The sequence below is a fragment of the Leptodactylus fuscus genome, chromosome 8, assembly GCF_031893055.1.
Source record: "Leptodactylus fuscus isolate aLepFus1 chromosome 8, aLepFus1.hap2, whole genome shotgun sequence".
NCBI lineage: Eukaryota > Metazoa > Chordata > Amphibia > Anura > Leptodactylidae > Leptodactylus > Leptodactylus fuscus.
In genome coordinates this window covers 1,144,405-1,160,114 of record NC_134272.1, presented here as the reverse complement: position 1 = coordinate 1,160,114, position 15,710 = coordinate 1,144,405, and the positions used below count along the sequence as shown (strand labels likewise).

The 15,710-nt window shown below is 50.0% G+C and overlaps 1 protein-coding gene and 1 long non-coding RNA gene across 3 annotated transcripts; one reads left to right on the top strand and one right to left on the bottom strand.

Moving 5' to 3' along the window:
- The first annotated feature begins 9,219 nt into the window (after window positions 1–9,219).
- On the top strand, window positions 9,220–15,383 carry KREMEN2 (kringle containing transmembrane protein 2). The gene is made up of 10 exons (XM_075284843.1): window positions 9,220–9,413; window positions 10,515–10,606; window positions 10,681–10,805; window positions 11,936–12,089; window positions 12,171–12,503; window positions 12,583–12,781; window positions 12,867–12,930; window positions 13,451–13,585; window positions 14,793–14,891; window positions 14,955–15,383. The coding sequence occupies exons 1-10, from the start codon at window positions 9,220–9,222 to the stop codon at window positions 15,381–15,383; spliced, it is 1,824 nt and encodes a 607-aa protein (XP_075140944.1).
- Window positions 11,302–11,740, bottom strand: LOC142216271 (uncharacterized). Of its 2 annotated transcripts, none has more exons than XR_012717334.1 (3): window positions 11,597–11,705; window positions 11,442–11,527; window positions 11,302–11,379 (listed from the first exon to the last, which is right to left on the bottom strand). It is a non-coding gene; the product is annotated as an uncharacterized LOC142216271 (long non-coding RNA). The 2 variants fall into 2 exon arrangements; XR_012717335.1 differs by lacking the exon at window positions 11,442–11,527 and having other exon boundaries at window positions 11,308–11,410; window positions 11,597–11,651; window positions 11,683–11,740.
- Window positions 15,384–15,710: the final 327 nt, after the last annotated feature.

Here is a 15,710-nt window from a genome sequence, read left to right as displayed (position 1 = left end):
ACAGTAGGGACATAACAGAGCTCCCTCCATGTGTCACAGTAGGGACATAACAGAGCTCCTTCCATGTGTCACAGTAGGGACATAACAGAGCTCCCTCCATGTGTCACAGTAGGGACATAACAGAGCTCCCTCCATGTGTCACAGTAGGGACATAACAGAGCTCCCTCCATGTGTCACAGTAGGGACATAACAGAGCTCCTCCATGTGTCACAGTAGGGACATAACAGAGCTCCCTCCATGTGTCACAGTAGGGACATAACAGAGCTCCTCCATGTGTCACAGTAGGGACATAACAGAGCTCCTCCATGTGTCACAGTAGGGACATAACAGAGCTCCTCCATGTGTCACAGTAGGGACATAACAGAGACCTCCATGTGTCACAGTAGGGACATAACAGAGCTCCTCCATGTGTCACAGTAGGGACATAACAGAGCTCCTCCATGTGTCACAGTAGGGACATAACAGAGCCCCCTCCATGTGTCACAGTAGGGACATAACAGAGCTCCTCCATGTGTCACAGTAGGGACATAACAGAGCCCCCTCCATGTGTCACAGTAGGGACATAACAGAGCCTCCTCCATGTGTCACAGTAGGGACATAACAGAGCCCCCTCCATGTGTCACAGTAGGGACATAACAGAGCCTCCTCCATGTGTCACAGTAGGGACATAACAGAGCCTCCTCCATGTGTCACAGTAGGACATAACAGAGCCTCCTCCATGTGTCACAGTAGGGACATAACAGAGCCTCCTCCATGTGTCACAGTAGGGACATAACAGAGCCTCCTCCATGTGTCACAGTAGGGACATAACAGAGCCTCCTCCATGTGTCACAGTAGGGACATAACAGAGCCTCCTCCATGTGTCACAGTAGGGACATAACAGAGCTCCCTCCATGTGTCACAGTAGGGACATAACAGAGCCCCTCCATGTGTCACAGTAGGGACATAACAGAGCTCCCTCCATGTGTCACAGTAGGGACATAACAGAGCCCCCTCCATGTGTCACAGTAGGGACATAACAGAGCCTCCTCCATGTGTCACAGTAGGGACATAACAGAGCCTCCCTCCATGTGTCACAGTAGGGACATAACAGAGCTCCTCCATGTGTCACAGTAGGGACATAACAGAGCTCCTCCATGTGTCACAGTAGGGACATAACAGAGCTCCTCCATGTGTCACAGTAGGGACATAACAGAGCCCCCTCCATGTGTCACAGTAGGGACATAACAGAGCTCCCTCCATGTGTCACAGTAGGGACATAACAGAGCTCCCTCCATGTGTCACAGTAGGGACATAACAGAGCCCCCCTCCATGTGTCACAGTAGGGACATAACAGAGCTCCTCCATGTGTCACAGTAGGGACATAACAGAGCTCCCTCCATGTGTCACAGTAGGGACATAACAGAGCCCCCCTCCATGTGTCACAGTAGGGACATAACAGAGCTCCTCCATGTGTCACAGTAGGGACATAACAGAGCCCCCTCCATGTGTCACAGTAGGGACATAACAGAGCTCCTCCATGTGTCACAGTAGGGACATAACAGAGCCCCCTCCATGTGTCACAGTAGGGACATAACAGAGCCCCCTCCATGTGTCACAGAAGGGACATAACAGAGCTCCCTCCATGTGTCACAGTAGGGACATAACAGAGCCTCCTCCATGTGTCACAGTAGGGACATAACAGAGCCCCCTCCATGTGTCACAGTAGGGACATAACAGAGCTCCTCCATGTGTCACAGTAGGGACATAACAGAGCCCCCTCCATGTGTCACAGAAGGGACATAACAGAGCTCCTCCATGTGTCACAGTAAGGGACATAACAGAGCCCCCTCCATGTGTCACAGTAGGGACATAACAGAGCCCCCTCCATGTGTCACAGTAGGGACATAACAGAGCTCCCTCCATGTGTCACAGTAGGGACATAACAGAGCTCCTCCATGTGTCACAGTAAGGGACATAACAGAGCCCTCCTCCATGTGTCACAGTAGGGACATAACAGAGCCCCCTCCATGTGTCACAGTAGGGACATAACAGAGCTCCCTCCATGTGTCACAGTAGGGACATAACAGAGCTCCCTCCATGTGTCACAGTAGGGACATAACAGAGCTCCCTCCATGTGTCACAGTAGGGACATAACAGAGCTCCTCCATGTGTCACAGTAGGGACATAACAGAGCTCCTCCATGTGTCACAGTAGGGACATAACAGAGCTCCTCCATGTGTCACAGTAGGGACATAACAGAGCTCCTCCATGTGTCACAGTAGGGACATAACAGAGCTCCTCCATGTGTCACAGTAGGGACATAACAGAACTCCTCCATGTGTCACAGTAGGGACATAACAGAGCTCCTCCATGTGTCACAGTAGGGACATAACAGAGCTCCTCCATGTGTCACAGTAGGGACATAACAGAGCCTCCCTCCATGTGTCACAGTAGGGACATAACAGAGCTCCCTCCATGTGTCACAGTAGGGACATAACAGAGCTCCTCCATGTGTCACAGTAGGGACATAACAGAGCTCCTCCATGTGTCACAGTAGGGACATAACAGAGCTCCTCCATGTGTCACAGTAGGGACATAACAGAGCTCCTCCATGTGTCACAGTAGGGACATAACAGAGCTCCCTCCATGTGTCACAGTAGGGACATAACAGAGCCTCCTCCATGTGTCACAGTAAGAAGGGACATAACAGAGCTCCTCCATGTGTCACAGTAGGGACATAACAGAGCTCCCTCCATGTGTCACAGTAGGGACATAACAGAGCTCCCTCCATGTGTCACAGTAGGGACATAACAGAGCCTCCCTCCATGTGTCACAGTAGGGACATAACAGAGCTCCTCCATGTGTCACAGTAGGGACATAACAGAGCTCCTCCATGTGTCACAGTAGGGACATAACAGAGCCCCCTCCATGTGTCACAGTAGGGACATAACAGAGCCCCCTCCATGTGTCACAGTAGGGACATAACAGAGCCCCCCCCCATGTGTCACAGTAAGGACATAACAGAGCCCCCTCCATGTGTCACAGTAGGGACATAACAGAGCCCCCCTCCATGTGTCACAGTAGGGACATAACAGAGCTCCTCCATGTGTCACAGTAAGGACATAACAGAGCCCCCTCCATGTGTCACAGTAGGGACATAACAGAGCCCCCTCCATGTGTCACAGTAGGGACATAACAGAGCCCCCTCCATGTGTCACAGTAGGGACATAACAGAGCTCCCTCCATGTGTCACAGTAGGGACATAACAGAGCTCCCTCCATGTGTCACAGTAGGGACATAACAGAGCTCCCTCCATGTGTCACAGTAGGGACATAACAGAGCTCCTCCATGTGTCACAGTAGGGACATAACAGAGCCCCTCCATGTGTCACAGTAGGGACATAACAGAGCTCCTCCATGTGTCACAGTAGGGACATAACAGAGCTCCTCCATGTGTCACAGTAGGGACATAACAGAGCCCCCTCCATGTGTCACAGTAGGGACATAACAGAGCCTCCTCCATGTGTCACAGTAGGGACATAACAGAGCCCCCTCCATGTGTCACAGTAGGGACATAACAGAGCTCCTCCATGTGTCACAGTAGGGACATAACAGAGCCCCCTCCATGTGTCACAGTAGGGACATAACAGAGCCTCCTCCATGTGTCACAGTAGGGACATAACAGAGCCTCCTCCATGTGTCACAGTAGGGACATAACAGAGCCCCCCTCCATGTGTCACAGTAGGGACATAACAGAGCCTCCTCCATGTGTCACAGTAGGGACATAACAGAGCCTCCTCCATGTGTCACAGTAGGGACATAACAGAGCCTCCTCCATGTGTCACAGTAGGGACATAACAGAGCCTCCTCCATGTGTCACAGTAGGGACATTACAGAGCTCCCTCCATGTGTCACAGTAGGGACATAACAGAGCCCCCCCCATGTGTCACAGTAGGGACATAACAGAGCTCCCTCCATGTGTCACAGTAGGGACATAACAGAGCCCCCTCCATGTGTCACAGTAGGGACATAACAGAGCCTCCTCCATGTGTCACAGTAGGGACATAACAGAGCTCCCTCCATGTGTCACAGTAGGGACATAACAGAGCTCCTCCATGTGTCACAGTAGGGACATAACAGAGCCTCCTCCATGTGTCACAGTAGGGACATAACAGAGCTCCTCCATGTGTCACAGTAGGGACATAACAGAGCCCCTCCATGTGTCACAGTAGGGACATAACAGAGCCTCCTCCATGTGTCACAGTAGGGACATAACAGAGCCCCCTCCATGTGTCACAGTAGGGACATAACAGAGCTCCCTCCATGTGTCACAGTAGGGACATAACAGAGCCCCCCCCCATGTGTCACAGTAGGGACATAACAGAGCTCCTCCATGTGTCACAGTAGGGACATAACAGAGCTCCCTCCATGTGTCACAGTAGGGACATAACAGAGCCCCCCCCCCATGTGTCACAGTAGGGACATAACAGAGCTCCTCCATGTGTCACAGTAGGGACATAACAGAGCCCCCCCCATGTGTCACAGTAGGGACATAACAGAGCTCCTCCATGTGTCACAGTAGGGACATAACAGAGCCCCCTCCATGTGTCACAGTAGGGACATAACAGAGCCCCCTCCATGTGTCACAGTAGGACATAACAGAGCTCCCTCCATGTGTCACAGTAGGGACATAACAGAGCCTCCTCCATGTGTCACAGTAGGGACATAACAGAGCCCCCTCCATGTGTCACAGTAGGGACATAACAGAGCTCCTCCATGTGTCACAGTAGGGACATAACAGAGCCCCCTCCATGTGTCACAGTAGGGACATAACAGAGCTCCTCCATGTGTCACAGTAGGGACATAACAGAGCCCCCTCCATGTGTCACAGTAGGGACATAACAGAGCTCCTCCATGTGTCACAGTAGGGACATAACAGAGCCCCCTCCATGTGTCACAGTAGGGACATAACAGAGCCCCCTCCATGTGTCACAGTAGGGACATAACAGAGCCCCCTCCATGTGTCACAGTAGGGACATAACAGAGCTCCTCCATGTGTCACAGTAAGGACATAACAGAGCCCCCTCCATGTGTCACAGTAGGGACATAACAGAGCCCCCTCCATGTGTCACAGTAGGGACATAACAGAGCTCCCTCCATGTGTCACAGTAGGGACATAACAGAGCTCCCTCCATGTGTCACAGTAGGGACATAACAGAGCTCCCTCCATGTGTCACAGTAGGGACATAACAGAGCTCCTTCATGTGTCACAGTAGGGACATAACAGAGCTCCTCCATGTGTCACAGTAGGGACATAACAGAGCTCCTCCATGTGTCACAGTAGGGACATAACAGAGCTCCTCCATGTGTCACAGTAGGGACATAACAGAGCTCCTCCATGTGTCACAGTAGGGACATAACAGAACTCCATGTGTCACAGTAGGGACATAACAGAGCTCCTCCATGTGTCACAGTAGGGACATAACAGAGCTCCTCCATGTGTCACAGTAGGGACATAACAGAGCCCCCTCCATGTGTCACAGTAGGGACATAACAGAGCTCCTCCATGTGTCACAGTAGGGACATAACAGAGCTCCTCCATGTGTCACAGTAGGGACATAACAGAGCTCCTCCATGTGTCACAGTAGGGACATAACAGAGCTCCTCCATGTGTCACAGTAGGGACATAACAGAGCTCCTCCATGTGTCACAGTAGGGACATAACAGAGCTCCTCCATGTGTCACAGTAGGGACATAACAGAGCTCCTCCATGTGTCACAGTAGGGACATAACAGAGCTCCTCCATGTGTCACAGTAGGGACATAACAGAGCTCCCTCCATGTGTCACAGTAGGGACATAACAGAGCTCCTCCATGTGTCACAGTAGGGACATAACAGAGCTCCTCCATGTGTCACAGTAGGGACATAACAGAGCCCCCTCCATGTGTCACAGTAGGGACATAACAGAGCTCCTCCATGTGTCACAGTAGGGACATAACAGAGCTCCTCCATGTGTCACAGTAGGGACATAACAGAGCCCCCTCCATGTGTCACAGTAGGGACATAACAGAGCCCCCTCCATGTGTCACAGTAGGGACATAACAGAGCCCCCCCCATGTGTCACAGTAAGGACATAACAGAGCCCCCCCCATGTGTCACAGTAGGGACATAACAGAGCCCCCCCCCATGTGTCACAGAAGGGACATAACAGAGCTCCTCCATGTGTCACAGTAAGGACATAACAGAGCCCCCTCCATGTGTCACAGTAGGGACATAACAGAGCCCCCTCCATGTGTCACAGTAGGGACATAACAGAGCCCCCTCCATGTGTCACAGTAGGGACATAACAGAGCTCCCTCCATGTGTCACAGTAGGGACATAACAGAGCTCCCTCCATGTGTCACAGTAGGGACATAACAGAGCTCCCTCCATGTGTCACAGTAGGGACATAACAGAGCTCCTCCATGTGTCACAGTAGGGACATAACAGAGCCCCCTCCATGTGTCACAGAAGGGACATAACAGAGCTCCTCCATGTGTCACAGTAAGGACATAACAGAGCCCCCTCCATGTGTCACAGTAGGGACATAACAGAGCTCCTCCATGTGTCACAGTAGGGACATAACAGAGCTCCCTCCATGTGTCACAGTAGGGACATAACAGAGCTCCTCCATGTGTCACAGTAGGGACATTACTGAGCTCCTCCATGTGTCACAGTAGGGACATAACAGAGCCCCCTCCATGTGTCACAGAAGGGACATAACAGAGCTCCTCCATGTGTCACAGTAAGGACATAACAGAGCCCCCTCCATGTGTCACAGTAGGGACATAACAGAGCCCCCTCCATGTGTCACAGTAGGGACATAACAGAGCTCCCTCCATGTGTCACAGTAGGGACATAACAGAGCTCCCTCCATGTGTCACAGTAGGGACATAACAGAGCTCCCTCCATGTGTCACAGTAGGGACATAACAGAGCTCCCTCCATGTGTCACAGTAGGGACATAACAGAGCTCCTTCATGTGTCACAGTAGGGACATAACAGAGCTCCCTCCATGTGTCACAGTAGGGACATAACAGAGCTCCCTCCATGTGTCACAGTAGGGACATAACAGAGCTCCCTCCATGTGTCACAGTAGGGACATAACAGAGCTCCTTCATGTGTCACAGTAGGGACATAACAGAGCTCCTCCATGTGTCACAGTAGGGACATAACAGAGCTCCTCCATGTGTCACAGTAGGGACATAACAGAGCTCCTCCATGTGTCACAGTAGGGACATAACAGAGCTCCTCCATGTGTCACAGTAGGGACATAACAGAACTCCATGTGTCACAGTAGGGACATAACAGAGCTCCTCCATGTGTCACAGTAGGGACATAACAGAGCTCCTCCATGTGTCACAGTAGGGACATAACAGAGCTCCTCCATGTGTCACAGTATGGACATAACAGAGCTCCTCCATGTGTCACAGTATGGACATAACAAAGCTCCTCCATGTGTCACAGTAGGGACATAACAGAGCTCCTCCATGTGTCACAGTAGGGACATAACAGAGCCCCCTCCATGTGTCACAGTAGGGACATAACAGAGCCCCCTCCATGTGTCACAGTAGGGACATAACAGAGCTACCTCCATGTGTCACAGTAGGGACATAACAGAGCTCCTCCATGTGTCACAGTAGGGACATAACAGAGCTCCTCCATGTGTCACAGTAGGGACATAACAGAGCTCCTCCATGTGTCACAGTAGGGACATAACAGAGCTCCTCCATGTGTCACAGTAGGGACATAACAGAGCTCCTCCATGTGTCACAGTAGGGACATAACAGAGCTCCTCCATGTGTCACAGTAGGGACATAACAGAGCTCCTCCATGTGTCACAGTAGGGACATAACAGAGCTCCTCCATTTGTCACAGTAGGGACATAACAGAGCTCCTCCATGTGTCACAGTAGGGACATAACAGAGCTCCTCCATGTGTCACAGTAGGGACATAACAGAGCTCCTCCATGTGTCACAGTAGGGACATAACAGAGCTCCTCCATGTGTCACAGTAGGGACATAACAGAGCCCCCTCCATGTGTCACAGTAGGGACATAACAGAGCTCCCTCCATGTGTCACAGTAGGGACATAACAGAGCTCCTCCATGTGTCACAGTAGGGACATAACAGAGCTCCTCCATGTGTCACAGTAGGGACATAACAGAGCCCCCTCCATGTGTCACAGTAGGGACATAACAGAGCTCCCTCCATGTGTCACAGTAGGGACATAACAGAGCCCCCTCCATGTGTCACAGTAGGGACATAACAGAGCTCCTCCAAGTGTCACAGTAGGGACATAACAGAGCCCCCTCCATGTGTCACAGTAGGGACATAACAGAGCTCCTCCATGTGTCACAGTAGGGACATAACAGAGCCCCCTCCATGTGTCACAGTAGGGACATAACAGAGCTCCTCCATGTGTCACAGTAGGGACATAACAGAGCTCCTCCATGTGTCACAGTAGGGACATAACAGAGCTCCCTCCATGTGTCACAGTAGGGACATAACAGAGCTCCTCCATGTGTCACAGTAGGGACATAACAGAGCCTCCTCCATGTGTCACAGTAGGGACATACCAGAGCCTCCTCCATGTGTCACAGTAGGGACATAACAGAGCTCCTCCATGTGTCACAGTAGGGACATACCAGAGCCTCCTCCATGTGTCACAGTAGGGACATAACAGAGCTCCTCCATGTGTCACAGTAGGGACATAACAGAGCTCCTCCATGTGTCACAGTAGGGACAGTCTTCTTCTCAGGGCAGGCTTCATGTCTCCGTCTGTGACCATAGAGCTGATGGGCCAAGAAGTCTCCTCTGTCCATAGGACATTCCCCAGAAGCTTTGTGGTTGTCAGCATGGAGTCTGGTTATTACTTGTGTCAGATTTTGGATATTTCTGGGACCATTGTGGGATTTTCTTTAATTAAATGAAGGGGGCCAACAATTTTGTCCACATGTGTAGATCTCATCCCTTCCGGCCTGCGGGGGGCACCAGTGTGTAGTGTCGCTCTGTGATCAGTGACATCATCTGAATCCACCTGTTACCTCATCACCGTCTTGGCTGCCATCTTAGCTCTCCCTTGTGCTTCACACTGCAGCTCTGCTTATATATATGATATATAGTGTAGATGAGCTCCAGGTCACTGTTCACACACAGCACTTGTCAGTGTCCTCGGCTGCACTAGGCTCCACCCTCTCGATGACATCATTTGTTTCATCCTCAGACTTGTCAGAATGTTTCACGGTAAATGGCAGAGATTACCGGGGTTCGGTGAACTACGCTGGGCCGGAGAAGACTCCCTGTCTGTACTGGAACCAAACAATCCAACACCGCTACAACACACAGTCCGACCCGTCCGGGGAGCTGGGGCTTGGAAACCACAACCATTGCAGGTATGGCGGGGGAAGGGCTGACACTCTGGCCCCAATAAGTGCTAAGCCATTGCTGCAATACGTGAAAGTGGGGACAACCAATATGGTGCCCAGGTAGCCCATCACTACACCCTGAGGTGGAGGTCTCCATAGCGAGACTACCCTTAAAGGGACGTTCAAAACAGCAAAAGCTCCACATGGAGGAGATGGCAGAAAAAAAACAATAATAAATTACCTCATACCGGCAGTGAGTGACAGTCACAGAGAAGCAATGACCTTACATGAGACAGTCGGGAGTCCGGAGGTGACAACAGTCTTACATGAGACAGCCGGCCTGGAGGTGACACAACAGTCTTACATGAGACAGCCGGCCTGGAGGTGACAACAGTCTTACATGAGACAGCCAGCCTGGAGGTGACACAACAGTCTTACATGAGACAGCCAGCCTGGAGGTGACACAACAGTCTTACATGAGACAGTCGGCCTGGAGGTGACACAACAGTCTTACATGAGACAGCCGGCCTGGAGGTGACACAACAGTCTTACATGAGACAGCCAGCCTGGAGGTGACACAACAGTCTTACATGAGATAACCAGTGTGGAGACTTCCCAATGGAGTTACGTCCTGGCTTCATCTGTGTGCAGATGTGTAGCATACAGTGGTGAGACCGGAGTTGCCCCGCTCTTTACTTCACCACTGTGCCCTCTTTGTGCTCCGGCCCTGGGCGCGATGTAATGACATCACTCTTATCACTCCTGCAGTCACCTGAGGACTCCGGGAGCAGAGACAGCTCATAGCACAGCAGGAGAGCGAGGAGGGGTGGGCAGAGTTTTGCTTATGTTAAACTTTGGGGCCAAATGGAGAAGGAAGACATTACACTTGGGGGGGGGGGCAAATAAATGGATGAAATACTTGCTCACACTATTCTGTTTAGCTATGAAATTGTTGTACAAGACACAAGCAGCAGCGGTGATACTGAGACCAGTTGGAGTAGATGCCAGTCCATGGCAATGACCAGTCCCGTGCTTATAGACCTACATGTGTCACCAACGCCACCAGGCCGTGCCACCACCACCACCACCACAAGGCTGTTTATTACAATGTGATCATTATGTCTACAGGAATCCAGATGCTGATGTCCAGCCTTGGTGCTACGTGTCTGAGACAGAGGACGGAGTCTACTGGAAGTACTGCGACATCCCATCATGCCACAGTATGCGCAGGGGGGCTCATCTGTATAGTGGGGTGCAGAGAATTGTGGGCTTATTGTTGTCTCTCTATCCCTAGTGCCCGGATATGTCGGCTGCTTCGTGGACCGGGGCTTTCCTCCTGCCCTCAGTGGGGCCAGTGGAACATCAAAAAAGCTCACCATCCAGACCTGCATCCAATTCTGCAGGAGGAAAGGACTTGAGGTAGGAAAAACGCCACAACATCATCCATACCATATCTTCTATGTTCTGACATCATCCATACTATACCTTCTATGTTCTGACATCATCCATACTATACCTTCTACGTTCTGACATCATCCATACGTTCTGACATCATCCATACCATATCTTCTACATTCTGACATCATCCATATTATACCTTCTACATTCTGACATCATCCATATTATACCTTCTACGTTCTGACATCATCCATACCATACCTTCTACGTTCTGACATCATCCATACCATATCTTCTACGTTCTGACATCATCCATACCATATATTCTACGTTCTGACATCATCCATACCATACCTTCTACGTTCTAACATCATCCATACCATACCTTCTACGTTCTGACATCATCCATACCATATATTCTACGTTCTGACATCATCCATATTATACCTTCTACGTTCTGACATCATCCATACCATACCTTCTACGTTCTGACATCATCCATACCATATCTTCTAAGTTCTGACATCATCCATACTATACCTTCTACATTCTGACATCATCCATACAGTGACTTCTGACATCATCCATATTATACCTTCTACGTTCTGACATCATCCATACCATATCTTCTAAGTTCTGACATCATCCATACTATACCTTCTACATTCTCACATCATCCATACAGTGACTTCTGACATCATCCATACCATATATTCTACGTTCTGACATCATCCATATTATACCTTCTACGTTCTGACATCATCCATACCATATCTTCTAAGTTCTGACATCATCCATACTATACCTTCTACATTCTCACATCATCCATACTATACCTTCTACATTCTGACATCATCCATACAGTGACTTCTGACATCATCCATATTATACCTTCTACGTTCTGACATCATCCATACCATACTTTCTACGTTCTGACATCATCCATATTATACCTTCTACGTTCTGACATCATCCATACCATATCTTCTACGTTCTGACATCATCCATACCATATCTTCTATGTTCTGACATCATCCATACCATATATTCTACGTTCTGACATCATCCATATTATACCTTCTACGTTCTGACATCATCCATCCATGCTTCCAATCATGTGACCTGGTTCCTTACCCCCTTTGTCCCGGCAGTACGCGGGGGTGGAGGCGGGCTACGCTTGCTTCTGCGGCAGTTCCTCGGATGTGGCAGCTCTACAGATGGTCAGTAGTTCTCAGTGTGACCAGGTCTGTTTTGGAAGGAGCGATGAGCTTTGTGGTGGTGACGGGAAGATGAGTGTGTACAGCGGTGAGTGTGCGCAGACCTCTGGAGCAGACGTGTTGGCTACTAGCCACAGACATGACATTTGCTGTGTTATTTTCTCTGCAGTATGGGTGGGTACATGCCATGGAAACTTCTCCTCCACCACGGGGGTCCTGTACTCTCCAGATTTCCCAGATGAATACAGTGTGGACAGGTCATGTTTCTGGGATATTTTCCTCCCAGGCACCAAGGCCATACACCTCCAGTTTAAGTCCTTTCAGATCCCAGACCCTAATGATGTTCTGAGGCTAAAGGATGGAGACAGTGGACACCTGCTGCTCCAGATTCCAGGGGGACAAGAACCTCCAAACAATGTCACCTTTCAGACGGACCACCTTCAGATAACCTTCCAGTCTGACCATGAGCTTAGTGGTGCGGGATATGTCATAGTGTACAGAGGTAGGTCCCAACCTAAAGCAGGAGCAGAGCGCTGGTAGTTCTTGGGTTAATGGAGAGCTTCTACCTCCCTGTTTTCCAGGTCTGGGGACCCTGACATCATCTGTGGCCCCATATTCTAGGACAACCTCTACCTCTGTCCGAGAAGAAAGTCCTGCAAGGCAGAGTAATAGTGAGCAGCAGAGCCCCAGGAATGGTGAGTGTCGGAGCGAGCAGCAGATATCTGGAGAGGTTGTGGTGTCTGCCGGACTGTCCGGGTCAAAGGGATTGGACGCTGCTCGGTTATTCCCAGTATAGGTCCCTGGGGGTGACAGTTCTGATGTCTATGGCCATGTTCAGACCCTTCTTGTATCTTCTTCTTTACAGCTTGGCTCCTCTTGGCCGCAAGCTCGTCTGTTCTGCTCCTCGGCATTGGATATTTGATGTGGAGGTAAGATGGATGATGGCAAGTACAGCCATAAGTGCACCAGGAGTGATGTGATGAACATGGATGAGCGAACCTTTCAGGCTTGGGTTTGTTTGGCGTTTGGGGGCTTAGGCCCCTGATCCAATTGGCAGTGAAATGATTATACTCTGGAGTCTCTCTCATACTGGTGACGCTTGCTTGTCCACATGACCGCTGCGGTCTAATCACGGGCATATGAAGATACCGAGAGGGAAGGAGGACCCAAAAGAGAAGGGGAGGATAAATCTCTTTGTTTCTGTCCCCTCCTCTGGCCACAGAGTATAATGAGTTATTGCCCGTCTCAGTGGCCATTTTAGTTCATGTGAGATTTTGTACCACCCTCTGGCGGCCGCCTCCCCCCACCCTTGTTACTCGGATATTGTCTTGTTTTCCCCTTCCTCATATGGTTGAGTGCGGTGTAGCCATCTGTTGAATGATGAGATGTGGTGTGAACGGTGTCTTAGGCCGGTGACTGACGTCTGCCTTTTGTGCGGTCTTTGTACAGTTACCTAACCTGTGGTCGTTGCGCGCCATCTCTGGGACCGAGCTGCAGTCATTCGTGCTGCTCCATGCCGTACAGACACCAGAAGGCACAGAGCGGAGACCTCACCAGTGTCAACCAGTCCATGAAGTCACTGTTGTAAATATCTGGCCCCAAATCGCCCCCAGAACATTGCGAGATATGTTTTTGACACTTCTGGAAAGTCCAGTATGACTTGTGAATGGGGGAACAGCAGGGGGCGCTGGTCACACCCGTCCTCCTAACAGGACCGACGTCTGTACAGCTCGGAGAGGACAAGAGGCTGACACGGACACGAGGACGCCATTGTCAGTCACCAGTCCAGCTGTATACGCTGTTATTGTTCTACGTGACGTAAGTCTATAAACAGAAAGGACAATTCGGGGACAGTTTTACTTTCAGGATAACTCTTCATATTACTACAATAAGTTGTGTGAATCCTTTGCTTACATCACTTCTTACACCTCCAGAGCTGCATTCATAATTCTACGTGACATGTGCTGACATAACCTGGACTATAGATTAGGCTTTGACCTATTGTTGCTAGGCTAGATGAATAAAAACGGACACCAGGATTGTGATATACGTGCTGAGCATGATCTACTCCAGTCACATCCAGAGCTGTCTGATAATCCCATCACATCCTGAGCTGAAGTGACAATACTTCGGTTAAGCTTGGCCCAATACTCCAGTCACATCAAAGGCTGCAGTCGCCATTCTGTTGTTCCATGCAGAACTGTAGTCACAATTCTGCTAATACATCAGGTTATACTGCAGTCACCACCAGAGCTGCATTCACTATTCTGCTGTCCTAGAGCTGGGTTCACAGTTCTTCTGTTCCCAAAACCTTATGTAAATAGACATATAGATTTCAGTGGGTGCTTGTCATCATTTTGCGTCCGTTCCGTCATTTTTTTTTTTTTAACTGATAAAACATCCACATCCTCAGGGCTTGTACCTCTGTCCAAAAAATGGATCCGCAACGGAAAGCGACAAATACAAAGTCATTGGAATGTGGAGGGATCACCTTAGTCTGTCCGTCCGTTCTCTGTACAGAGGTCCCTCAGCTTACACGTTTGTAAAGGCGAGCCAACGTCCCAGTAGTAGGTAGATGGATGACTAGGCCTGAACCTCAGAAGACTTGTGGCTGTGTCAGAACTTAGATTTCTTACCTCTGAAGGTGAGGAGTGGGAACCCCATCAACGAAAACTATGACCCTAGTTACAGGCACCTTATCTCTACCTAATCAAAAGTGACACCAACCATCACATCTGTCAGACCTTACTGAGCCCCAAACCACAAGTAATTTGGCTATCACACTTGCCAGATATTACAAGAGCATTCCTCTGCAGGATCAGAATGGTCGGGGCTGTGGAACATTCTTCTGCAGGATCAGAAGGGTCGGGGCTGTGGAGCATTCCCCTGCGTAAGTTTCTGCGGCATCTCTCCTCCTCCGGCCACTGACGTTTCTGGATTCTGAGTCCTGGAGAAAGCAAAAGAATTGTCCACAAATCTGCGGGAAAAGGTGGCGGAACTGAATAAACCAGGAAAGGGCTCCAAGGAGATCTCCAAGGAACTGCTAATGCCGCTCAGCCGTGTTCACACTGTGAGTAACAAACGGAAACTCAGGGGCAACAACCAAACAGGTCAAGGAGACCAACCAATATGTCCGACACAACTGCCTGGGTGCAAAGACAGACCCAGACATAAGATCAGCCGAAATCCAGGAGTCTCTGAGATCTATCAGTGCGACTTTTACAAGATGCACAATAAGGAGGAGCCTGAGGAAAAATGGGTTGCATGGTGGAGTTGTCAGAAGAAAGCCATTACTGATGCCACAAAAATGTTGCCTTCAATACGCCAAACAGCACAGACACAAGCCTCAAAACTTCTGGAACAAGGTGATGTAGAGCGATGAGAAAACCAGAATCGTTCCATCTGGAGAGGACACAACAAGGCCTATGATGGAAGGAACGCCATGCCTACTGTACAGCCCAGAGGTGATCACAAATGATGAGGAGATGTGGGAGCTTCAAAGGCTCAGGAAACTTGGTCTGCGTAGAAGGAAAGATGAACGCAACGCATTATCAGCAAATACTGGAGATTCCTCAGCTAGGAGGCTGTGCATGGGACGGACTGGGACGTTCCAACATGACAACCATCCAAAACACAAAGCCAAGTCGTCCTGTCATTGGCTACAACAGAAGAGAGTGAAGATTCTGGAGCGGCCATCTCAGTCTGACCC

Bases quoted from the DNA above. Each gene is read 5' to 3' on its own strand.
- KREMEN2 (XM_075284843.1), top strand. From the start codon at position 9,220: ATGACATCATTTGTTTCATCCTCAGACTTGTCAGAATGTTTCACGGTA. The intron at 9,414-10,514 runs GTATGGCGGGGG...TTATGTCTACAG, and splicing joins GGAAACCACAACCATTGCAG to GAATCCAGATGCTGATGTCC. The intron at 12,090-12,170 runs GTGAGTGTGCGC...TTTTCTCTGCAG, and splicing joins GAAGATGAGTGTGTACAGCG to TATGGGTGGGTACATGCCAT.